This window comes from Lethenteron reissneri, chromosome 9, assembly GCF_015708825.2.
Source record: "Lethenteron reissneri isolate LAM-NWPU_2019-01 chromosome 9, ASM1570882v1, whole genome shotgun sequence".
Lineage (NCBI taxonomy): Eukaryota > Metazoa > Chordata > Hyperoartia > Petromyzontiformes > Petromyzontidae > Lethenteron > Lethenteron reissneri.
The window spans coordinates 2,468,135-2,488,795 of record NC_083787.1 but is presented as its reverse complement, the minus strand read 5'-3'; the positions used below and the strand labels follow the sequence as shown (position 1 = coordinate 2,488,795).

At 51.7% G+C, this 20,661-nt stretch overlaps 1 protein-coding gene across 1 annotated transcript; it reads right to left on the bottom strand.

Moving 5' to 3' along the window:
• Nucleotides 1–10,646: 10,646 nt before the first annotated feature.
• Nucleotides 10,647–18,883, bottom strand: KCNG2 (potassium voltage-gated channel modifier subfamily G member 2). Its single transcript, XM_061548464.1, has 2 exons — nt 18,089–18,883; nt 10,647–13,119 (listed from the first exon to the last, which is right to left on the bottom strand). The coding sequence occupies exons 1-2, from the start codon at nt 18,881–18,883 to the stop codon at nt 12,406–12,408; spliced, it is 1,509 nt and encodes a 502-aa protein (XP_061404448.1). The 3' UTR covers nt 10,647–12,405.
• Nucleotides 18,884–20,661: the final 1,778 nt, after the last annotated feature.

The window sequence follows — 20,661 nt, the reverse complement described above, 5'->3', positions numbered from 1 at the left end:
CCGTCAGCTGCGAGAGGTCGAATGGACATTTATTCTTCGCAGGACGTGACACCAGCAGCGCAATTGGAATTTAATTGGGTTGGGGGGGGATTAAAAAGTTGGGCTTTTTGTGTAACACGGCAGTTTCAATTAGTAACAGTCTAATTTTGTAGCCATGTTATGCATGCAAATTGCATTATCTCTTGCCGACGGCCGTTCCGGTAAAGTTTTGAGTTAAGACCGGCGGGCGTGTGAAGCTATAGTGATAGGCACGTCACTTACGTTGGCGCTTTAACACGAGTTTTAATTAAGGAAACCTTCAACGTTATTTGTCATCGATGTTAGCACATTGCAGCTGTTACGGTAACCGGTTTCGTGCGGCATTTGAGCAATAGGTGATTTCATCAGATTCACGTCCCCCCCCCCCATTATTCACCGATGTCACGAATGTTTAGGGGTACAACGGTCTCGTCGATTCAACCGATCGACGCTTGCGCTCGCGGTGCCTGCATCTAAGCGCGTGTTAGGATCACGTCGCTGTACCTGCAGCCACTCGAGGCACTGTAATGTCAACATTTCGATTTAAAGCTTTCGTGACTGTTAGGGATGCATCTTCTTGGTTCTTTCGGTAAAGTCACGTAGTATGGAAATAATAAAATAATAAAAATAAAACATAAAATAATTCTCACGACGTTTCGGCCACAACGCAAGCAGCCGTCCTCAGGTGGAGAGCAAGTCTGTCGAGTAGACAGAGTCTGTCTACGTGACTTTACCGAAAGAACCAAGAAGATGTCAACATTTGTTTACCTTTTAAAAAAACTGAGTCGTGGCTGGTGGGGGACGGTGGGGTGGGGGACAAAGTAACTTTCTGACCAGCCCCGACTGGACATCTGTGAAACAGAGCTTCATAGCTCATCGGATTCCTCCAGTCTAATTGAAGATTCTGATTCTAAATAAAGATTCCGCAAGCGTTACAGATGTACGGGAAATGCATCGGGCAACTTGGTACACTTAATCCGCTCGCCCAATTCATCCCGCAGTGATGCGACAGGAATGCCCATGGGCTCTTGGGAAGCGTCGAAGCAACCTGCACCTTGGCCCAGCGTGATATCATACCCAGAGACAAAACACCAGCCCAAATTAATTCGTAGTCAGTTTATTTTGGGTTAGACGGTGTAGGCAGGTACAATGTCAAGTCTCTGATGTGTGGGCAAATAGACCAATTCATTTGTTTTTTCAACGAGCGAGCAGATTTTTACATTTCGTAAAACTTTTTGCGGCAGGTCACATCCTGGCATCATCATCCTCATCATCCGCACCACCGATTGGCACGGTTGGCTACGTACGATGCGTAAGAAGCTCCACGTAGATCAGCTCCTTGCCAGAGAGCTCAGCTTTTGTTAATACCGAATGATCACTGTTTAAATCTCCGGCGAAACCTTGTTCAAAATTGTCAACATTTTCCTCGCTCCGGTTTTGCTGAATACCCAAATCGATTGGGAGCATATTTGCTCAGTGACGTTATAGCTTGATTTCTGATTTGCTCTGTCGGGTGGTGGAGGGTCGTTGTTCGTTCGTTCGTTTCTCAGTCCGCTTGTCCTGGTGAGGGTCGCGGCAGGAGCATGTTGACTAGTGGCGGTCCACACCTCCCAAGTTTCGCCCGGGTGTGCTTGGCCTGCCACGGGGTCTTCGCCCAGTGGGTCGTTGCTGCTGCCCGGTAGAGTTCCAGGCGGAGTCTACTCGGGGGAGTCGTCCTAAGCGGGTGCACGGACCACCTCGACTGGCTCCTCTCGATCCGGAGGAGCAGCGGCTCGACTCTTGAGGCTTTCCCGGATCACCCAGCTCGGTTGTGACCACCTACGTCTACAATTGACCAAACCAAATTGATTGCTATGGACAGTGTATATTCACAAAAGTGCATTTTCAGCGGTTTTGTTGTTGTTGTTTAAACGCTGTCGTGATATTCAGTGACGTCAAACGAGATTTATTGGCCGTGCTGGCGATGGTGCCCAGGCACAACTTGCAGACTCACCACACTCGCCAACAACACCGCCTCACGACGGAACAATGTACGTTGGACTGAGCGTTTCAGGCAGTTGGGCCTTCTTCAAAGGAGCGGGCAGAGCAATCCACACCTTCAAGAAAACGGGGACATTTTAAAGAAACTTGAGCAAAGGACCGTTTTGCATTTGCTTGCGAGCAGTTCTCTCCTAATGGGCATTGATTGTCAGATACGCGATGAGCCCGTGTCGACGACGCCGCTGGTGCGGGTGGCGCTGCGTAGCTCTCCGATGTGCGTGTACGACACGATGTCCAACTCGTGCACGGGTTGGACACGAGATGCGCCCCATCCCCCCACCACCAAAATACCCCATCAGAGAGCCAATAAACCCTTACAAAGTCAAATATACGGAGTGTTTCAAAAAAATGTTAACACTTCGGACATTTTGCAACAATGCCACGAGAAATGTGCCTCCGGGCTCTGGAGACCACCTAGAGAAGATTACAGGCACGTGTTGGCAATAACGGCGAACAAGTGGAGACTATTTGACTTTCTGAAGCTATTAACATACATTTGGTATCATGTTACAGTGCATTATCCGTCCTTTTCCCATTCAAAACGATAGTGCCATGTAAGCGTTAACATTTTTTTTAAGCATCCTGTATATATCTATCAACCCATTGAGATTAAAAGTGACGTCCACAGTTATGCCTGACGATATGTTCAAAAGGGCGACGCCGCGCCTACCCGCAAATCGTTAACTTCGTTTTTACGACGTTGATCTTGCGGATTACTTGAACACCATCGGTATCTGGCGTCTCTGCCTCCCAAGCCGTGCGTGCAGCCCTGATGCTCACCTGCCAAAGCTTAGCCCAGGGGTCGACTCAGGTGACAAACAATGGTGGTGGTGGTGGCTGCCGCTGCTGCTGCTGCTGCTGTGACTGCGCAAATGGCATTCGTGCATATGCAATGTGTGTGTGTATGCAATAACTTTCCATCCCGTGAGAGTTTGTGTAATGCCATCTGAGAACAAATGCAACGTGGACGTGACTTTCAGCCGAGCTAAAACTTGATCAATTCACGATGTGCACGACGTGGCGAGTTTTATCAGCAACATACAAACGCACATCGCTGTCAATAGGTGCTGTTTGCCAGAACCTATTAAGGTCGACACGACACCCAAGTGGGTGTTCGGTGACCAGAACAATGCCGGACCGCCTTTGTCTCCCCAGCGCTGATGTTCACACACTGCACCGTGTACTTATTTAAGGCTGAGTCGACCTCGGGGAAGCCCAGATGTTCGCCACTGATGTTGGCCATGGCCGGGAGTCCAACCCGGACGGCCGGGTTGGGAAGCGCAGTTCGCTAAACCACCACGATACCGCTCCCCACGTATTTACGTTTGTAGGTCACCACCACCACCATCGTCACCACCGCCCTAGTTTAATGAGCGGGGCAAGTGAAGTGGCTCATGACTATTCCTGGCTTGTTTGAGGTCCCCGGGAGGGGCGGGGGCTGTGGCTGAAGTATTTATTCGCCTGATGACGGACGCTTGTGCTGCGTCCGAAACGTCGTGATCTATTATTTATTTTTTATTTTTCTACCCACGTGACTTCACGCAAAGATTAGGGATTCCTGCAGTCACGCAAGCTTCAAATCAAGATATTTATCGGAAATTTGCCGGGGTCGCGTCCCCTGGTGGGCGAGCGAACCGAGTTCGTTTGTTTGTCGGGATCGGCGTGAAAAGAAATGCGGGCCAATGACAACCAACACGGCACTCAGACTGGTCAGCGCAAGGCACCAACAATCCCGCGGTGCCCGGGAGATGGCAGTAGAGCCATGGACTATTGCATCCATGTGTGTGGGGTATCCCTCCTCGTGTGCTTTCTCCGTGTGCACATCTGTTTCCTCCCGTGCCAACAAAAACACATTGAATGGAATGGACAAAGCCGCTCCGAAGGCAAGGTGCATGAGGAGGAAGTCACGGGACAGACCCATCAGGTTCCATGGGTTGACTGCTGTGCCAGGCTAGGTGCAGGAGGAGGTTACGGGACAGATCCTGCAGGTACCATATGTTCACTGCTGTGCCAGGCTAGGTTCAGAAGGAGGAAGTCACGGGACAGACCCAGCAGGTTCCATAGGTTGACTGCTGTGCCAGGCTAGGTGCAGGAGGAGGAGGTCACGGGACAGACCCAGCAGGTTCCATGGGTTGACTGCTGTGCCAGGCTAGGTGCAGGAGGAGGAAGTCATGGGACAGACCCAAAAGATTCCATGGGTTGACTGCTGTGCCAGGCTAGGTGCAGGATTAGGAAGTCACGGGACAGACTCAGCAGGTTCCATGGGTTGACTGCTGTGCCAGGCTAGGTTCAGGAGGAGGAGGTCACGGGACAGACCCAGAAGGTTCCATAGGTTGACTGCTGTGCCAGGCGAGGTGCATGAGGAGGAAGTCGCGGGATAGACCCAGCAGGTTCCATGGGTTGACTGCTGTGCCAGGCTAGGTGCAGGAGGAGGTCCGGGCATAACAGTTGTTGTGGGCTTGGGATGCGAGGTGGCAGGGACACGGCAGTGCAGCGATGGTCTCTTGAATATATTTCCGCGAAAATGTGTGCTTCGCTCACGCATGGCGCGGGGCGGTTTGCTGCTGCTGCTGTTGTTGTGTTACTCCGAATGGTCCCATTTCCTCCCGCTCATTAAATTTTCAATTGCCAATTACCTGCCGACCGTACGGATCGGAACGAAGAACGGGCGACGTTTGACAAAGCAATCGGAGCCCGCGTGCAGAGCAGCGTGGCTGTTTAAGTGCACGCGTTAGGATTGCACTGATCGTGGGAGCCCCCGTGGGTCGGAGGAGAACTTGCGCGAGCTTAAGACAACAACAAATTCATATTCTTAGGTTTTTTCGGTAAAGTGACGTAGGTAAAAAAAATCTAAATTAATAAAAGTAAAATAAAATAAAATTAATATCACGACGTTTCGGAGGCAACACAAGCTTCCGTCTTCAGGTGGAACCGTCACAGCACGCTTGCTGTATCAAGTAAATGAAGCTTGTGTTGCCTCCGAAACGTCGTGATTTTTATTTTATTTTTTACCTACGTGACTTTACCGAAAAAACCCAAGAATATGAATACTTGCAGTAACGAAAGCTTCAAATTTTAGAACAACAACAAACCAAACCGCACGCACGCAACAGTGGTGACGGTCAAGACACCGCGGGTTGGCTTTGGCGGTGCACGCCGATGGCGGCCCCCGTCGTCCAGAGCTGGGGGACACGGCCAAGCAAAGTCGGGGAGTCGAGGAGGGGGTGGGGGGTGGGGGGGGTGAAGAGTGTTGTGGGTTATCATGCAACAGGAAAGCCACTTCACTCTACCATAGAAGGCAATTTGCCGCGTGAATGGTGACCGCTGTGGACAAGAAAGAAGAGTTTCTCTCGTAATCTCTCGAAAAGCAAACTGACCACAACTCGCATTAGCGAAACGGCACACGTTTATAACGTGTCTATAATACTTTTATAACGTGTTTATAACACGTTTATCACGCATTCATAACGCGTTTATAACACGCTTATCACGCATTCATAATGCATTGATAACACGTTTATTACGCGTTGATAACACGTTTATAACGTGTTTATAACACGTTTATAACACGTTTATCACGCATTCATAACACGTTCATAACACGTTTATAACACGTTTGTAACGCATCGATAACACGTTTATAACGCGTTTATAACACGCGCACGTCAACTTCGGTTCTTGTCTCCGGGTTGACGTGAAAGATCTTGGTGAACAAGGAATAGGCTTTATCCTTTCCGGCAATAGTCCAGGAGGTGTTAAGATGTTCCCACACCAAATAGGCACACCGATTGGCAAGGCATCAAGTTGGCATTAACCACACATGCTTGTCGCTTAGCACAGGCTGGCTACGTACGGTGCGAAAGAAGTTCAACACACAAATACAAAACAGGCAAACACACGTGGTTTGTCTTTAAAACGGATTGGCCTCCACCAGAGACATCCTCCTCTGCGGCACTGTCTCGCCATTGTTTGCCAGGGCTTGCCACGTGTTGTAGGTGTGGGTGGCCTGCAAGGTGGCAGTGCTCAGTGTATCGCCCTCGTACGCGTGATGGGCATTTCTCTGTGTGCTCCGCTTTCCTGCCGCACGAAACGAGACGCTAGATTCCCAATAGCTCACAGAAGAGGCTCCACTGGTGCCCTGGGAACACGTATGCGTAATGTTCAATTATCATCACCTATGAACAGGGCCCCGTTCGTTTTAGAATGAGCGCTCTGTCCGATTATTATTATTTTTATGACTCTGATTCAGGAGTGTCCTGCCAGGTGTTCATAGGAAGGTGGGGGTCAGTGATCGCTGTGGAATATTCCAATCGAGTAAGTCATTTGCCGGATTATTGTTTATCTTCCCAGCTGTGTGCACATCGGCAAACAGTGGCCTCCTCTTGCAAATCATGCCACGGGATTTTTTCACGCACACTGTGAAGCAGACGGCGCGAGAGTATTTGTTGTTGTTTACGCTCAAATGCACCCGCAGTGTTAATCATGGCGGCCGCTGGATTCCAACCGCGAACCTCTACAACACGCGGGGATAGCGCTACCATTGTGGGGGAGCGGGGGGGGGGCATCACCACCCTCTGGGCAACCCAGCAGTGTGTCGCTTCATCTGTTTCACTCTGTCGGTGAGATTCAGCGGAGGTGCCGACATCTATCCATGTGTTTTTGTGTTTCTCTAAAACATGCTGCTGGGTGACACTGGTCTCACAATGGGGGCAGCGGTGGTGGTGCGGCCCCTTTGCGCGCTGCGCTGTTAATCTGGCCACCTGAGTTCAAGTCCCGGTCACGGTTTGCCATCAGTGGCGAGCGGCAACTGATCCGGTCCTGGTCTCCCCCCCTCCCCAACCACCACCACCACCACCTAACTTCACCAATACGCACTGACCAGCGTGGTGAAGTGAAGTTAAACGGTCCCCATGACTGAGCTGCCGTGTGAAGGCCCTCGTCCAGAATGAAGAAGGCACAGGACCGTGTTGCTGAAGTGAGCGGGGAAAATCCCGAGTATTGGAAATGGGACACGGGGCAGTGTTATCTGAAAACGAGAAGTATTTTGTTGTTGTTGTTGCTGTTGCTGCTGCTGCTATGATAAATGGCCATTATCCGAAATGTTGCCCATTATATAATGTTGCTGTTAAGGCAGCGTTATTGACGACTGGTTTCAGTTGCGTTTGTCTGTCCTCGTGCGCCGCTGCCTACGCAGCAAATAATCTGTGTCGTGTTGAACGAGGGCTGTCCCGGCCAAACCAGCACGTTTGGTTTTGGCATATGGTCATAATCAACGTTTTTGGGTTTAGATCGCGTTATTTATAAATGTGTCGTAACCCTCCACCACCCGACACGGCCAATCAGTAAAAATTTGGCATATGTGTTGCTATGTTTAATTTTTGTTGTTTTAATGTGTCAATTTAAAATTTTTAAATGTATTTCACATATCCTCAAATATCGACAAGATATTAAATCAATTAATTGGTATGTGCATAATTGTTGACCGCACATTCAATAGTTTTGAAAATAATTTAAACTATTAGGATTTTTGCACATTTTAAATAACTGATAATGATGACACGTGAACTCAACACGCATTTAGGTCGGATAGTGAGGCGTGTGAGGGCCTATATAAATGCGAGACAAAGATCCCCCGTGTCGCCTTAACAGACTGTTGGGGCAAGTGCTGTTAGCGAGCACCTATTAAGGCCGACATGGGACTCGAGAAGGTGGGTGGCCAGCACCACGGCCGGTCGCTTTTGTCCCCGCAGTGCTGATATTTAATACAACGCAGCGGGTGCCAATTTAAGGCCGAGTCGACCTAGGTGAGGCTCAGGACCGGTTCACGGAATTCGTCGCAGTCGTCGGCACACACCGACACACGGACACGTTGACGCAGCAGGTGTTGAACGATGCTCGCAGGCAGTTAACGCGAGCGCACGCCAGGAGTGACGACACAGGCTTTGGTTTATTTATCGTCCGGGCATGGAGTGCGAGGCATTGGGCTTCAAAAACAACTCCAGGCGGAGCACATCGCGAGCGAAGGCACTGAACTAACCCAACACCGCGAGCCACCGCCCTCCTTACCCAAGGGAGCGTCGATTTGGTGATGAGAGGTAGTCAGCAAAGTCCATCACGCGCTTAACTGCCGATGGGTCATCGGAGGCCTATAGAACGGTACACCACTATAGTGCAGCATCTGGCAAAGTGATCTGATTCGCTGTTAAATGTTTAATGCCAATGCGTGGCCGGTGTTTGGCCGACGTATTGTGACACACGCGAATCCGTGTTGTGACAAGTCGGGCAGCCGCTTAATAGCTGCGTTGTGTGCGTCGTGATCCCCGTTTGAAAGCACGCACCTACAACGATTCCACACGACGTCCTTCTACGCTGTAGGTGCCTGTGTCTAACGAGGATTTTATCATTCACGTTTTTGTTCGGGGGGGGGGGGGGGGCGCCGGGGGAGGGTGACTGGCCAGGTCCAGGATAACCCTTTGACTATCAAAACAACGATTTACAATTTCGATTTAAAGCTTTCGTGACAGCAGGGATTCATCTTCTTGGTTCTTTCGGTAAAGTCACGTAGAATGGAAATAAAAAAATAAAAAAATAAAAAAATTAAACATTATACTCACTATAATACTTGGAATGCTGCTGTTAACAGCATTACCTACGTGACTTTACCAAAAAAAAAAGTAATTCGTATCGTTATAGGTTACAAAATTTGACGTTATCGTAGTTATTTCATGTCGGCAGATTCGTACAACACGATTATTCACCGGATGATGGCCACCATATTCCACACGTTTTAAATCCACCTCACGTGACCTACCCCCGGGACATTGCCACGCGCACCCCACCCCCCAGTTGAGAGCCACTTAGATGGAGCTCATCGCCATCGTTTCTCGTTTCGGAGTGGCAAGAGGCAACTTTCTTTTTTGAGTTTCATTTTTTTTATTCACTGGCGCGAGTCACGCCTCGGGGTGGGAGAGTGGGGGGGGGGTGAGACGACATTGTCCGCTCTCGACCCCGATGTCATTTGCTGTCCGTACATTCCCCAGGCGGAACCGCAAACAGCCACCGCCGAAGCTTCGAGTTCAACGCAAAGTCGCGTGCCTGGGTTTAGCCAGATCTTGTGTGCGCATCGATAGTCGATGTGTCGTTAAAGCCGCCACCACCCGACACAGCCAATTAGTGAGGGTTGGTCACGTAGACAAAACGTGTCAACTCGTTACTAGTTCGGCACACCGGTTGTGCATTGGAGAGTGAACCCACGTGTACAATTGTAGACCTTGTGGGTTTGTAGATGTTGTGGGTTTACTCTCCAACACACCGGTGTGCTGAACTAGCAACGATTTGACACGTTTTGTTCAGTTTAACGCGTAGTAGGCTTTCGCGACCAATATCATCCATAATACAGTTTTTTGTGTTAGATCGTGTAAATATATAAATGTGTCGTTAAACCCGCCACCATCCGACACAGCCAATTAGTAAGGTTCTGTGACAAACCAACCTGATTGCCTGTGTCGGGTGGTGGCGGGTTTAACGACACATTTAGATATTTAAGCGATATAACCCTAAAGCCTCTATAATATTGGTCATGAAAGCTTCCGTGTTAACCCATCACTAATTACCATCACTTTCCTTTGCCTTCCGCGAGCTAAATCTCGCTTTGCATAAATAGTATTATCATAATAATCACCATCGTTCAATGTCCATTGTCGTCATTCAATGATGATCAATGATTCAATGAAACATCATTATCATGCCTGCAGGTATTATTATTATTACGTGCATCGTTATTATTATTATCATCATCATATAATCAATCATAATCACCATCATCCAATCAATCATCAGCATCCTCCAATCTATCATCGTTATCATGCAATCCATCATCATCATCATCAATCGTCGTCGCCACCAGCATGCCTGCATGCATTGTGCGCAGCGAACACGCCGAGCAAGACGACATTGCCTCCAACATTTGACGATTCGCACTCGGCTCCTTGCGTTCATATTCACTCGGTGCGCTCCCTGCATTCACTAATAGCGCTTCTATTGAAGGCGAGAAGTGCCGAGTTACAAAACTCCTTGTGCCAAACTCACCGCCATCCCACGAAACTCGCGCGTGGTTTGGTGTACAGCTCCCAAGGGCTTCACGTGCGAAGGCTTCATGTGTCCCAAGTTCTCGCCGTGCCTGGGACCTCCGTCGCCGTTTCGTGTTTAACCGGTTAACAGTTGCGAGCCGCCAAAGGTTCTGCGATCGATGATCGAACGACTTGATCGAACGGAGTGTTGTTGAATGTGAGCGGTCGGCCGCTGGCAAAGCACACAGTATTCTTGGTTCTTTCGGTAAAGTCACGTAGAGGAGAAATAATAAAAATAATAAACAATAAAAATTCTCACGACGTTTCAACTGCAACACAAGCAATCATCATCAGGTGTGAAATCCACAGCAAGAAAATTTGAAGTTTTCTTGCTGTGGAAAATTTCAAATTTTCTTGCTGTGGATTTTACACCTGATGATGATTGCTCGTGTTGCAGTCGAAACGTCGTGAGAATTTTTATTGTTTGATATTTATTATTATTTTATTATTTCCCTTCTACATGACTTTACCGAAAAAAACAAGAATATGAATCCCTGCAGTCACGAAAGTTTTAAATCGAAATTTAAAAAGCACACAGTGTCTGCATGATGCAGGTTGTTTTTTAGGGTTATATCGCATAAATATATTCATGTGTCGTTAAACCCGCCACCACCCGACACAGCCAATTCGTAAGGGTTGTCACAAACCTGGCCGTCGCCTGATGAAGCTAGTTGTAATTACTGGCGAAATGTCGTACTCAGATTGTGAATGTTGTGGCTTGGCTCTCCAACACACCGGTTAGTGCTGTACTAGTGACGAATTGGCCACGTTCTGTTTACGTAACACACATTACTAATTGGATGTGTCTGGTGGTGGTAGATTTAACAACACATTTATATATTTACGCTTTCTAACCCAAAACAAACTTGTATTATGGATGATATTGTTCGCGAAAGCCTACATGTTAAACACAGGTCTCCGTTAGAAAGGTCTTGCTTTTGAAAAGATCTTTCTGCCACGTAGAAGGGCCATTGAGCACGCCGCTGCCGAGGGGACACAATATTCCCTATTTCGGGCACAGGGTTAATGGCGAGAGTGTTGAGTGTTTTTCATGCGCGTTTGTGCATTACAACAAATGCAGTGTCACATCTTTGCTTCTGAAAGCCTTGCTCCGAACACTGCAGTGCTCTCTTGAGCACGGACACCTGTTACCGTGCTGCATGCTGCAAGGGAGAAGCCAAGAGGCAGCAGCGTTGTTTGCTGCGGTAGAAACAGCGGCGCAGGTATCGTCATCCTTCGTAAACATCCAGTCATCAAATCAAAGCTGCCTCTTCTATTCACAACTACAACGAATGTTGATGACATCATCACCACAAGCGGCTGTTTTCAATACTCTGCCGACGATCACCAATTACGCGTGAATTTCAATACGGTCTGTGCCCTAAAATGTCTCTGGATGTTCGTGTCCGTGTGAACGAGGCATGTAACAGGTTAAACACGCCGCCGTCTTCGTCGTCATCAGTTTCAATTCCCAGACATGACCTGCAGGTCCGGCTATGACGACATCCCCTGGATGCCTTCCAACCCATCCCGGCTTCATTTTCGCCTTGCCTCACGGCACCTCCCTTGCCAGTATCAAAATACAAGAATAGGTTTTACCCGTTCTGGCAATGCAACACGTGTTAAGATGTTAAAACACCAAACTGAAACCTTTTGCAAGGAATCACGTGTGCATCAACCACACATACTTGTGGTGAACATGCAAACAAAAAAACACATGCTCTGACAGTATATGATGATGCATTGTCTTTGAAACTGATTGACCCACACCAGAGACAGCTTTCTTTAGAGCCTCGTCTCAAACTGCGTTAGACCAGAGGACGCCAAAAGGCGAACAGCACAAAGACGACGCCACTATCAGGGCATTGAGAGCTCGGGGCGAGCAGCTACATCATGGGACTCCCCCCTTGCCAGTATCAAAAAATAAGGTTTCAGTTCCTCCATGCCTCCTCCATCTCTGTCATGTCATCGCTTGTCACGGGTCCCGCTATCGCCCTGGACCCTGCGTGCTCAGCCTTCTTTCCCTCCCTTCCCAAACTCACGCGACCACCGTGGTTCAGTCGTCTCACGCGACCCTTGGTTTTCGGCCGTGCCTCGGAGCAGCCCTCCGTTTCTCCATAAGCCACGCAGGGGGCCACACTCACGCGTCATCGGTGTTCTGCCATTCGGAGGTGTCGTCAAAATCGTCGTCAATAGTCCCCCCACCCCCCATGGATCATCACGAGCTGTCGCTACCGCGCGCCTTCACGTGGAACCTGCGTCCTCCCCTCCTCGTCGCCTGCTGCTGCTGCTCTTTGAGCTCGACGTACGAGCGCGAGAAGGTGTGGAAGATGGAGGTGACGGGAAAGGCCATGAGCAGAATTCCGCTGAGGATGCTGCTCAGAGCCACCACCTGCCCGGGCACGCTGTGCGGCACCACGTCCCCGTAGCCCACCGTGGTCATGGAGATGATGGCCCACCAGTAGGTTGCCGGCACGCTCGAGAAGCTCTCCCTGTTGCCCATCTCGCTCTCGACGAGGTGCTCGAGCGGCGCGAACAGGGCCATGGCCACGCACAGGAAGAGCACGAGGAGGCCGAACTCGCGCGTGCAGCGGCGGACGGTGAGGCCCAGGGATTGGAGGCCGAGCGAGTGACGCGCCAGGCGCATCACGTAGAGGATGCGCAGCGCACGCAGCACCCTGAGCACGAGGCCCACCTTCTCCAGGTAGCTGCCGCCGCCCGCCGCTTTGTCCTTGGGGTCCGAGAGAGAGTCGACGAGCAGCGTGACGTAGTAGGGCAGGATGGCGATCATGTCGATAACGTTGAGCGGGGTGCGCATGAAGCGGCACTTGCTGCGCGCCTGCACGAAGCGCAGCGCGAACTCGAGCGAGAACCACGCCACGCACACGCTCTCCACGACGAAGATGTCGCGGCACTTTTGAGAGCACTCGCCCTGCGAGGGCGAGGGAGTTGGGGCGGAGGTGGTGCAGAGAGAGAGAGTGAGAGAGAGACGCCAGCAACACGGACACACTCATCAAGGTGTTTGGGTGAGCGTCATGTTTTTAGTACAATGCGTTATATTGTGTTGTTGTGACTCGGGCTTCATTTCTTACTCATTTTTATCACGGCGGACCGCTGGCAGACTGAAGTGGGCATGTGACCAGTACCCACAGCTGGGTAGGTGCACATGATGTGGTGTGTCGGGTACGGGAATTTTTTTTTGCCAGTCGCCGACCTTAACAGAGCCGGCTGAAATCAACCCAGGCCGGTTCTGCGTGTGACCAAAACCGTGTCGGATCCTGGACACGGAGCGGGAGGTGGAGGCGGGTTTAAGTGTGCCTCGTGCTTGGATGCAGGATGACCGCCTTGCACAAAGACCGCTTGCCACCGGTGTGGGCAGATCGAGTGTCGACTTCTCAACAGCGGCGGGTTCCAGCTGAAGGAAGCGATGTCATCGTGCGGTGACATCAACGGCATTGGCCCTACAATAAATACGACATCTCTCGACCGCCTCCCAATTTAGCTGCTGGTGGGATGATTGTGCAAACGCGCGAGCGAGAATCTTTGCGCGCAATCGGCAACGTGCAGCGATGACAATTGTAAGAGCGTGAGCGAGCGAACAGGTCGCGGTTTGGCGATGACACTGACACCAGCGCCGTCGTGACAAGGGCACACGATTGACGACCCGCCATGGGTCACGCGAGTCCACAGCCCTATCGGCAAACTTGTTAATGAAGTGTAAGCACACACGCGCACACAGCTACAATTACACACCACGCACGAACAACGGCGAAACAGATCCCACCCCCCCCACCCTCCCGTGTAGCCTTTATGGACTGTCAAGGCAAGTACCGTTTGTTAACGAGCGCCTATAAAGACTAACACGCGAAACTCCAAGGGATGTCTAGACACATCGGCAATGCCACGCTTGGTCGCCTTTGTCTCCCCCGGTGGTGCTGACATACCGCGTCAACTCGTACGGATGAACCCCGTGTTCTCGGACGGGGATAATTGAGTTTTCAGGTCCATACGGCGTATAGACGTTTCAATACGGGCTAAGAAATGTGTCTATTTGTTTGTGTTTATCACTTTGTAGGATGAACGTTCAGATGTATAAGGGGCACGGGGTGACTGAATTGGTGTGTAATATGGTAGGCACTGATAAGGGGTTGACGTGTATGTGCTGATGCTTACACACCGCAGCAGTTAATCATTATTTGTGGCTGAGTCGATCGAAAGGAGGCTCAGCACGGGTTCAGATGTTCGCCAATGACATTAGCCGGGAGCGGAAATTCAGCGCGGGGTCGCCGGGAATCGTAGCGCAAGCGGGCTAACCACAGCTGCTACCACAGTCAACTAACCACAGATGCTACCACAGTCAGCTAACCACATCACCACCACAGTCAGCTAACCACAGCACCACCACAGTCAGCTAACCACATCACCACCACAGTCAGCTAACCACAGCACCACCACAGTCAGCTAACCACAGCACCACCACAGTCAGCTAACCACAGCGCCACCACAGTCAGCTAACCACAGCACCACCACAGTCAGCTAACCACAGCTGCTACCACAGTCAGCTAACCACAGCACCACCACAGTCAGCTAACCACAGCTGCTACCACAGTCAGCTAACCACAGCTGCTACCACAGACAGCTAACCTCAGCACCACCACAGTCAGCTAACCACATCACCACCACAGTCAGCTAACCACAGCACCACCACAGTCAGCTAACCACAGCACCACCACAGTCAGCTAACCACAGCACCACCACAGTCAACTAACCACAGCTGCTACCACAGTCAGCTAACCACAGCACCACTACAGTCAGCTAACCACAGCACCACCACAGTCAACTAACCACAGCTGCTACCACAGTCAGCTAACCACAGCTGCTACCACAGTCAGCTAACCACAGCTGCTACCGCAATCAGCTAACCACAGCACTACCACAGTCAGCTAACCACAGCTGCTACCACAGTCAGCTAACCACAGCACCACCACAGTCAGCTAACCACAGCTGCTACCACAGTCAGCTAACCACAGCTGCTACCACAGTCAGCTAACCACAGCTGCTACCACAGTCAGCTAACCACAGCGCTACGACAGTCAGCTAACCACAGCAGCGCTACCGCGCCCCACTTAGCTCTCTCTGATACTCTCTCACGCAACAGCCATCATGGCGACGTCACCACGGCGCTTGTGCCAGGCTAGGTGCACTGTGAGGCCACGTGAAGTATCGAATATTCGCTGGCGGGAGGTCAGGGGACAGACCCAGGTGCCATGGGTTGACTGGCTAAGTTGAGTGGCAGATGCACCACATGCGCTCCCCACTATTCCAAATTGCGTTTTATCCACCAGGCTCTCCGCTCGTTGTTGTGAGTGTTCCTCCTCTGCCCTCCGTTATTGGAGAGTGACTGCCTCCAACTGCCCAGCAGCGTCCTTTTTGAGCCTCCCCGACAGAGGCCGATCTTGACACCGATGGTACCAGTTATCAGCATGTCAAACTAGCTCCACTTCCTCCTGTACCGCATCAGTCAATTTCTTCTCTCGCCCACGTCGCACCCGTTTAGCTCTCTCTCTCTCTCTGGCCCAACAAGCTGCTTGGGCATGCGGGCTACATGACCCAGCCAACGCTGCCTCGCCTGTCGTAAGAGCTCACGGATAGGAATGTGTCCAGAGCGTTCAGGGATCTGTGAGTTCCTCTCACAATCCATTCTGGTTTAACCCATGCAGGATTGATTGTCGGCTGTCTTGCTTGAACGCTTCAAGCCGGTGCAGATGTTACTTTAACGCGATCTATGTTTTGCAAGCACGAAGAAGAGAGAGTACAACTGTGGACGTGAAAACTCCGAGCTTCACGTGGAGCAATATGCCAGATTACTTCCACACAGCGTTACACATCTCAACATATTAAACCGCTTAATCGATTCAGAGCGAGATCTCTGCTGCGATACTGGAGTTTGTCAGAAGCAAACTGTCCCGGTGCCTGGAGGATGACATCAAATAAAACACCCAGGCAGGTGCTTTGTTTTTTGTGAGGCCGATGGGAAGGCTGTACTTCTTAGTGGCACGCGTCAGGTTCAAAAGAAGTCTCCAACTGTTTCTCAGAGTGAGCAGCAATTACTCTTAGTTCTTTCGGTAAAGTCACGTAGGTAAAAAAATGAAATTAAAATTAATAAATAATAACTTTATAAAATCACGACGTTTCGGAGGCAACACAAGTCTCCGTCATCAGGTGGGACCGTCACAGCCAGATTTGCTGCATCAAGTGAGATGCAAGCCCTTAAATACAAGTTGGGGGGGGAAGGAGAGGGGGGGGGCTTATCAGAATGTGGTAGCCAATGAATGGAACGTATCGGGAGGGGGGGGGGGCTAAAAGAGAGCACGAGGTGCTCGTAGGCGTCGATGTGGACGTGTTTGTGCGCAAGTCCGTGTTGGTGCACATGATAACGTATTGGAAGGGGGGGGGGGGTGCTAAAAAAGAGCACGGGGTGCAAACAAATCTGGCTGTGACGGTCCCACTTGATGACGGAGACTTGTGTTGCCTCCGAAACGTCGTGATTTTATTATTTTATTTTTTATTAAAAAAAAATTCATTTTTACCTACGTGACTTTACCGAAAGAACTAAGAGTATGAATCCTTGCAGTCACGAAAGCTTCAAATCTAGAATGAGCAGCAATTACCAGATCATCGGCATACACGACAAGGTTGACCAGAAGGACGACATTCCTTGATCGCACCAGGGCATCGATCAGCCTCCCAATGTCTCTGTACCAGATGGAAATTCCTCTGGTGCAGCCATGAAAAAGTTTCCCAAACTACTTGGTGGAAATATACGTTCAACTGTGTCGTGGCCAGAGGACATCCCCGCCGCACCGTAAAGCGAATGGCTCTGACTCCCGGCCACGCAGCTTTACCCGGGGCCATAGGCCATGACCAGGTTAATAAATCGGAGAAGTATGGTTGTTTCTCTCACACATATTCTCATATTCTAACATACAGAGACAGAAGTTGCTGTGAGCGAGCAAAGGCCGTCACGGCACAGGACGGGGTGGGTGGGGCCAGCACCACGCCCTGCTGCCTTTGTCTCTTTAGTGGCGATGATTACACACCGCACCAGATACTCATTTGAGGCTGAGTCGACCTAGGGGAGGCGCAGAAATGGGTCAGATAATCGTCACTGGTGTTAGTGGCCGTGAGCGGCAATCGAACCCGGGTCGCCGGGTTCGTAGCGCAGTGCGCGAATCGCACCTCCCATTAGTACGGTTGGCTACGTACGGTGCGAAAGAAGTTTGCCGTGAGTACATAGAAAAGCAGCAGCTACAACGCTAACATTGCCCCACTAAGTGGCGGTGACGTCAGGACGGCGCTTGTTCCAGGCTAGGTGCGCTTTGCAGGAAAACACGGCACGAGCCGGGTGGTGTCGATTGGCTGACTGAGATTATCACGAGTACAAGAACATCCAGGATGGGCTTCAGCAGACCGTTTGAGTAAGTTGCTCTTTGAGGTTCTGAAGCGTTTGCCGAGTCCAACACACGTGTTGATCAAGCGTTGAACAAAGACTAAGATCCCCCGCGTAGCCTTAACAGAATGTAGGGGCAAGTGCTGTTAGCGAGCACCTATGAAGGCCGGCACGGCACACGAGGGGGTGGGTGGCCAGCACCACGCCCGGCCGCCTTTGTCTCCCCAGTGGTGATGTTTACACATCGCACCAGGTACTCATTTGAGGCTGAGTCGACCTAGGGGATGCCCATAACCGGTTCAGATAATTGTCACTGGTGTTGGCCGTGAGCGGGATTGGAACTCGTGCCGTCGGGATCGTAGCGCGCGGGGCGCTACCGCTCCGCCGCACACGAGCACGCACGCACCCGCACGGGCACGCGCACGGGCACGCGCACGCACGCGGGTCACACCTTCTCCTCCCTGAGCTCGGGCATGGTCCCCACGCACAGGCTCACGGCCGTGATGGTCACGAAGGCCACGGAGATGCAGGCGAACGCCTTCCCCGCGGGTCCCGAGCTCGGGTTCTCCACCATGTCCCGTAGGTGGCCCATCGCGCGCACGCAGCGCGTGGGTCGGCCCAGCTTCATCCCCTCGGCGTCATCCGCCCCGAAGACGTCGTCGTCGCCGTTCATCTCGGCGCCGGCGGCGGCCTCGTCAGCGTCACCGCCGATGCCGTCTTGTTCGTCGCACTGCTGCTGCTGCTGCATCTCGCCGTCCTTCTGCAGGATGCGGCTCAGGCAGCACACCTCCAAGTTGTTCTCCTCCACGCCCCAGTAGCTGAGCTCCTCCCGGAACGACAGCACGCACACGCCGCCGAGTATCCGCAGTTTGCCCGCGCGCAGGAAGGTCATGATGGCCCTGAATGCGCCGGGGTTTCGGTCGAAGAAGAACTCGTTGAGCGAGACGTCGTAGTCGTCGCACAGCGCCAGGATGTCCTCGCGATTGCTGCACGCTCGCAGCCTGCCCAGGCGGCTCAGGGGGAACCTTTCGAGGTCGGTCCACGCGAACGCGTAACGCAGGCCGCCCACGTTCACCAGCAGGTCGGCGCGTCTCCTGGGCGCGAGCAGTCGGTAGTAGAGGCCCTTGACCGGGCTGCTGTCCGCATGGGACCCGCAGGGGCTCAGCGGCAAGTCGAGCGGAGACGGCAGGAGAGGGCTGATGGATGCGCGCGGGCGGCTCTCGCTCACGCCGGACAGGAGCGGCATCCTGGCGTCGGGGGTGGCCGTCGTCTCTCCGCCGTCGCAGTGCCCGCCCTCGTCCGGGCTCTTCACGCCGAGGCGGCACGTGCTCGTTTGTTCGGTCGACGCGCGGAGGAGAAGGTGCGGCACCTGTAGCAACAGGAGACGAAGTCCACACATCAGCATCGTCGTCGTCATTGTAAGCAGCAGCAGCAGCAATAGAAGCAGCATCATGAGCAACAGCGGAAGCGTTGCATTTTATCATCATCAGCTGCAGTTGCAGCGGCAGGCATCATCGTCCTTATCCATATTCCTGCAGGTAGCCTATTGCGTGCATCATCATCGTCATAGCTATATTCGAAAAAAAGTTTTGCTGGCTGGTGAGCTGAGGGAGGTAGGGACGGACGGTCACATCCAAAGGATGTGCACGCTGTTCGTCATTATGATAATCATCATCATTATTCCTGAAGGCATTGTGTGCATATCAGCAGCAGTGACATTCACATTCTTCCAGGTATTATGTACGTCAACATTGTCATCATCATGATCCAATCATCATCATAATTATTATCACCAGCATGCTTGAAGCTGACTGCATTGAATCGCAATATGCATTCATACCGGAGGAATCCGATGAGCGATAAAGCTCTTTTTCTTTTTTTACAGATACTCATTGTGTTCAGCATCCGACTTGCAGAACGCAGCCGTCGCTCGCACGACGCTGCACCAGGTGACGCGCATCCCACGCGGCTATCGGTTTTGGGGCCGTCCATAAATGACGTCACACAATTTTGGATGATTTTGGACCCCCCCCCCCTCGTCACACATCGTCACAAATGTCTGACCCCCCCCCCCTAGAGGTGCGTGACGTCATTTACGGACGGCCCCTTTACCAATTGTCCACCCCGCGTGAGAATTGACGCTGCGCAGAGCCCCGCGTGGGCCGCTCCCGTCATTCCGTGCGCGGAGGGGACAAGCTGCCCCAGGTGCCTCGAGCACCGCGACCCGCTGAGACGCAGCAGCTCGAGCAGCGGAGCGCAGCGCTGCTCGTCACTCCACCTCGGCGCGTACTCTCGACCGCCGCAGTAAAGCAGAGACGGCTATGGTGGTGGTGGTGGGGGGGGGGGGGGGGGGGCGTGCCAGAGTGGGGGACCCTGTGCCAGAGTGCCAAAGCGGAGACGCTGGGGCCGGGGGAGGGGAGGGGGGGTGAGACCACAAATCGACTCGAGGCGCTTCCGCACGCGACCACGGAGAAGCGAGCGAGGTTTGGGGCAATACATCGTAATTTATTATGTTTTATTTTTATTATTTTATTATTTCCCTTCTACGTGACTTTACCGAAAGAACCAAGAAGATGAATCCCTGCAGTCACGAAAGCTTTAAATCGAAATGTTGATGCGCGCTTTAAGAACTCTCCTCTACCGAGACGTATGGGTGCAGCGTGGAAGAGTAGGCCAATGTATCATCGTAGAGGCGCTCTTTATCTCTCTGGGGAGTTGGCTCGAGTGGGAGAACCTTCCGCCAGCAGCGGCGGGAGAAAGCCATTGCAGGGCTGCGCCTTTAACTCTGAAGGCTTCCCTCTCGCCCCTGTTACGTAATTTCTCAGACGGAGTGCGCGGCGAAACCACTTGTGCACTGAGACCGGGTACCAAGACAAAGATCTCCCATATAGCCTTCGCAGACTTTTTGTGGAAAGTGCTGTACCCATGACTTGTGTGTCTACGTCGAGTTGTAGATGGTAGTGTGTATGTATATAGAGCGGGCTCACGGGTTGGGGAGCGGTGGCGCAGTGGTTATCGCAATGC

What these genes read in the sequence shown, in the direction of transcription:
- KCNG2 (XM_061548464.1), bottom strand. Translation starts at nt 18,883, where the DNA reads ATGCCGCTCCTGTCCGGCGTGAGCGAGAGCCGCCCGCGCGCATCCATC. An exon ending in CCGAGCTCAGGGAGGAGAAG is followed by an intron (nt 13,120 to 18,088) that starts GTGTGACCCGCG and finishes TCGCCCTCGCAG; the next exon opens with GGCGAGTGCTCTCAAAAGTG.